This window comes from Poecilia latipinna, unplaced genomic scaffold (assembly GCF_001443285.1).
Source record: "Poecilia latipinna isolate Pla-1442-1.1 unplaced genomic scaffold, P_latipinna-1.0 Scaffold64, whole genome shotgun sequence".
In the NCBI taxonomy this organism is placed as follows: Eukaryota; Metazoa; Chordata; class Actinopteri; order Cyprinodontiformes; family Poeciliidae; genus Poecilia; species Poecilia latipinna.
Window position 1 is genome coordinate 487,780 of NW_015112680.1, and position 5,136 is coordinate 492,915.

General features: G+C 38.5%; 1 protein-coding gene across 6 annotated transcripts in view; it reads left to right on the forward strand.

Moving 5' to 3' along the window:
* Positions 1-4,820, forward strand: part of LOC106963867 (torsin-1A-interacting protein 2-like) — an 8,829-nt gene extending 4,009 nt beyond the window's left edge. The window contains exons 1-12 of one of the 6 annotated variants that reach the window (XM_015059016.1): positions 13-115; positions 548-616; positions 774-836; positions 976-1,101; positions 1,201-1,275; positions 1,394-1,531; positions 1,631-1,705; positions 1,836-1,973; positions 2,059-2,133; positions 2,278-2,397; positions 3,204-3,350; positions 3,516-4,820. In XM_015059016.1, coding sequence (XP_014914502.1) covers positions 52-115; positions 548-616; positions 774-836; positions 976-1,101; positions 1,201-1,275; positions 1,394-1,531; positions 1,631-1,705; positions 1,836-1,973; positions 2,059-2,133; positions 2,278-2,397; positions 3,204-3,350; positions 3,516-4,279 — 1,854 coding nt within the window. In that variant the 5' untranslated portion in view covers positions 13-51 and the 3' untranslated portion in view covers positions 4,280-4,820. Of the gene's footprint in view, positions 1-12; positions 116-345; positions 406-547; positions 617-773; positions 837-975; positions 1,102-1,200; positions 1,276-1,393; positions 1,532-1,630; positions 1,706-1,835; positions 1,974-2,058; positions 2,134-2,277; positions 2,398-3,203; positions 3,351-3,515 lie in introns of those variants that run through there. The other 5 variants (XM_015059024.1, XM_015059042.1, XM_015059034.1 and 2 more) reach the window with 5 other exon arrangements.
* Positions 4,821-5,136: the final 316 nt, after the last annotated feature.

The window sequence follows — 5,136 nt, forward strand, 5'->3', positions numbered from 1 at the left end:
ATACTTGTGGTTTATCTGTTCTCAAATCCTGCAGCAACCCTATCCAAAAACATGGAATCACCAGCAGACTATCCACAGCCAGAAGGCCCTGCAGATCCCTCTGCTAAACAGTCAGGTATTACTTTTATTGGTTTAGAATATTTATAAAATGTTGTAAGTTGTGCTTTACTGGAATGTGTTTGTTCAGATCGCTGATCTAGTTTTTAAAGGAGAAGTATTACGTGTGTTCTGGGAACACAGTGTCATTTCATAGCATAATCAAGTAACTTACCTTCAGTTATAAAAAAACAAACAACAACTCTACTTATAAAAACGTTGTGCTTCATTTTATTGAAAATAATACAGCTACACCTACAGGTGAGGCTACAGGGCGCTCTACTGATGATGTAGAATCAGTTAAAGGGGGCAAGGAAATTAAGATCAAATGCTTCTCATCACATCTACGTCTGGAAACATATATTTTTTGACAAATTTAAGATGTGTTCAGCACATATAATGTTCATGTTAATTTTGTTTTTGGTTTTTTGTTTTGCCGACGTGGATCCAGCTGTAAGAACTCTGGACAAGAACTCTGGCCAAAAAGACAATGACGGAAGTCAAGATAACCCATTAAATAGTGAGAAATTAACTGGTGATCATCAGAGTCCAAGTGTTATTACATGTTGTTATTTCTCAGTACGATATTTTCTGTGTGGTTTTCTGTGTATTATCTCTGTTTCTCTATAAACTGTTCTAATAAAACATTGTGCTTCATTTTATTGACAATAATACAGGAACACCCACAGAGAAGAATACTACAGTTCCTTATATTGCTGGCGTACCACCAGTTGAAGGGGGTAAGGAAATGAAGATCAAATGATTCTCACCACATCTAGATCTGGAAAAAATATAGATTTTTTTTGACAAATTTAAGATGTGTTCAGCACATATAATGTTCATGTTCATTTTTGTTTTGTTTTGCCGATGCATATCCAGATAAAGCTGATAGCTTACAGAATGGGGACAAGAACTCTGGCCAACAAGCCAATAATGGAAGTCAAGATAATCCATCAAATATGGAGAAATCACCTGGTGATCATCGGAGTCCAAGTGGTCCTACAGGTTGTTATTTCTCAGTATGATATTTTCTGTGTGGTTTTCTGTGTATTAACTGTTTCTCCATTAACTCTACTAATAAAAACATGGTGCTTCATTTTATAGATGTTAATACAGAAACACCTACAGGGAAGAATACTGCAGTTCCCTCTGTTGCTGATTTACCACCAGTTGAAGGGGGTAATGAAATGAAGATCAAATGATTCTCACCACATCTAGATCTGGAAAAAAAAAATATTTTTTGACAAATGTGCTCAGCACATATAATGTTTATGTTCATTTTTGTTTTGTTTTGCAGGTGCGGGTTCAGATGAAGGCCAAAGCTTACCAGCTGTGGACAATATCTCTGGCCATAAAGCCAATGATGGAAATCAAGATAACCCATCAAATAGTGAGAAATCAACTGGTGATCATCAGAGTCCAAGTGGTCCTACAGGTTGTTATTTCTCAGTATGATATTTTCTGTATGGTTTTCTGTGTATTTACTGTTTCTCCATAAACTCTACTAATAAAAACATGGTGGTTCATTTTATAGATGTTAATACAGGAACACCTACAGAGAAGAAGACTACAGTTCCCTCTATTGCTGACGTACCACCAGTTGAAGGGGGTAATGAAATGAAGATCAAATGATTCTCACCACATCTAGATCTGGAAAAAAAATTATATTTTTTGACAAATTTAACATGTGCTCAGCACATATAATGTTTATGTTCATTTTTGTTTTGTTTTTTTTGCAGGTGCGGGTTCAGATGAAGGCCAAAGCTTACCAGCTGTGGACAATATCTCTGGCCAACAAGCCAATGATGGAAGTCAAGATAACCCATCAAATAGTGAGAAATCACCTGGTGATCGTCGGAGTCCAAGTGGTCCTACAGGTTGTTATTTCTCAGTATGATATTTTCTTTGTGGTTTTCTGTGTATTAAACTCTACTAATAAAAACATGGTGCTTCATTTTATAAACAATAATACAGGAACACCCACAGAGAAGAAGACTACAGTTCCCTATATTGCTGACGTACCACCAGTTGAAGGGGGTAAGGAAATGAAGATCAAATGATTCTCACCACATCTAGATCTGGAAAAAAATAGATTTTTTTTGACAAATTTAAGATGTGTTCAGCACATATAATGTTCACGTTCATTTTTATTTTGTTTTGCCGATGTATATCCATATAAAGCTGATAGCTTACAGAATGGGGACAAGAATTCTGGCCAACAAGCCAATAATGGAAGTCAAGATAATCCATCAAATAGTGAGAAATCACCTGGTGATCCTCAGAGTCCTAGTGGTCCTACAGGTTGTTATTTGTCAGTATGATATTTTCTGTGTGGTTTTCTGTGTATTAACTCTGTTTCTCCATAAACTCTACTAATAAAAACATGGTGCTTCATTTTATCAGGAATAATACAACATCTTAAACTTCTATCTTCACTTTTGGCTATAGAAAGCCTACACTAAGTCAGAAATTTAATATGAAGGTTTGTTCTTTCATTGATTCAGTAAAGTCAGAAAAAGTCAGTCACCCTACACCAGAAAGTGACAAACCAGTCGACACAACACCTGGCGAATGTTCCAATCGAAGTATGATTTCAAGTCCCTTTTTTTTTAAGTATATCCACTGTTTAGGGATCTGACTTCCTGTCTCTAACTAGTTTGATATGTAGAAGCCTAGGAAACAAAATAGATTATTTGACCTAACAAGTTAAAAATATGATTGACTATAGATGGCACTGTTTTTGTTTAGCATTGCAGGTGTAGATTTACCTTTCCGGCTAAAGACAAAAAGCCCAACCAACAAGCAAAAGCTGATGAACATTTTTAGTCCAATTGCTAAAGCAGGTTCTTATTTATTTCTGTATTTTATGTTTGCTATGTGAAAGAGTTGACTACAAGCCTCATTTATAGATTTTGTTGTATGTGCTTCTTAAAATAGTCATTTTTGCTTAAAATAAAAATGAACCCAACATATTAACTTTGCAACGACCAGTGAACAACATAGATGATCTAAAAATTCGTCAAAAAATAAAGAACGCAGTGAAATTGGAGAACGTCCACGTAATTTATGTAAAGCCCAACTGTTTTTGTTTTTTTTTATCTTCTCAGATTTGTCAAGTACCTCAGCAGTGTCTCAAAAGGAACCTCCAAATGAAGAAATAGAAAAACAGAAGATGAGCAAAAAAGAAGAGGTTGAACTCATTGGTCCGACCGCTACACAAACTGTACTTGAAGAAAAAACTGGAATCCTTGGAGGTAATTGCGCGATTATTAATCTCCAAGTGTACTTGGAGCACTTACCTTGTAGCATAATCCATTAGTGATTTTGTTTAATGTTATTATAATCCAAACATTATAAAGATGTTGATGGATAATCGTAAAAAAAGCCCTTGTAAGATGCATCTAAACTTCTCTTGACAGGAGGCGTGAAACCATTGGTAATAGTGGTTCTCGTGGCACTTGTTGCCATCGTGGGACAGTATTACCTCCGATCTAAATCTCCACCTCAGAAGACTGATTGGCAACAAGTAGATGTCTTTCTCAAGCAGATGAAAAAAGTAAAAGCGAGGTTTCCCAATCAGCGTGACGAGCTCTGGAGCAGGAGTGAAATCCACCTGAAGAGGCACCTCCAGACCAGCCAACCCACGGAGCCCGTGAGCCTGATCCTGACGTCAGGCGTCAGAGCCGAGAGGACCATGCGCTGCCTGGCTCAGGGTGTGGCCTCCGCCTTCTCCACCGCCCGCAACGCTTCCGTCCTCCACATCGACGGAGCGGGCAAAGCCGGCCAAGACAGCGACCAGGTCAAACTGGACATCGACAGAAAGCTGCAAGGGGCTTTCGAGGGAGACAAACCCGTAGCGGTGATTCACCGCCTGGAAGAGCTGCCGCCGGGCTCCACGCTCATCTTCTACCGCTACTGCGATCACGAGAACGCCGCCTACAAGAAGACTTTTCTGATCTTCACGGTGCTGCTGGGTGACGAAGAGGAGATCCCGGCCGAGATGCGCCTGAGCGTCGTGGAGGAGATGGTGGACGACTACCTGCAGAAGAGGTTTCTGTCTCACGATCACCCGGTATCTTTCGACAGGATGGATCTCAACAAGTACGGTGGACTGTGGAGTCGCATTTCCCACCTCATCCTGCCGGTGGCGGCAGAGGACAGAATAGAGCAAGAAGGATGCTAGAGGACTCAACTCTGTTCTGAGTTTTGGGTCTGAGCACTGGATTAGCACACAGCTGTAACATCTCTTTCTGGAGCTCTTTGCTGTGGTTTTAAACACACAAATATTTCTAATAGCAATTTTATTGAAATTCAGTTGCATCACTATATTAAGTCTCAGTCGAAAGTGAGAATCCTGTAAAAATTTCATTTATTATGAAGAAGTCTGACAAGAAGGCTTATGCACTTTATTCTTTTAATCCTTTGTTGAATTCATAAGTGGGATGGGAAATGTTAGTTGGATGTTGGAGCGGCGGGATTTTTAACTGCTGCTTTTTAAACACACTCAATGTAAAATAAATCACATTCGCACAACTTTCACAACATAATAGAGCAGGCATCACAACATAAGGTTCATAATTTTAGTTTCTGCAGTGACTCTGATTGGCACCATGTGCCTTAAAAGTAGGCCTCTGATTTTCTTTTTGTCAACCATGTTCCGGATAGAAAAGAATATGAGTTAAATGTGCCTTAAAATACAAATAAACACTTATTTTAATTTAAAAGGCCTCTTTTATTGTCTCTGAGGTGAACAATTTCAGGGACCCCACACTGTCTGCAATTTCTTTAGAAAATGAATATAGGAGGAATATGTAAAAAGATGAGCAATTTCATAAAGTATTCCCTATCCCACTATCCATCAATTTGTCCAACATTCACCTTCTGTCCAAACATCCGTTTACCATCCATCAATGCATATGTCCACCCATGTATTATTTTATTCTTCAGTTTTAGATTCAGGCATTTGTTTTTCCATGTTCCATAAAGTCTGGAAAATGGAATATCCAGCCAAAAATTCATAGTGAAGTGTTCTTCGCTTAT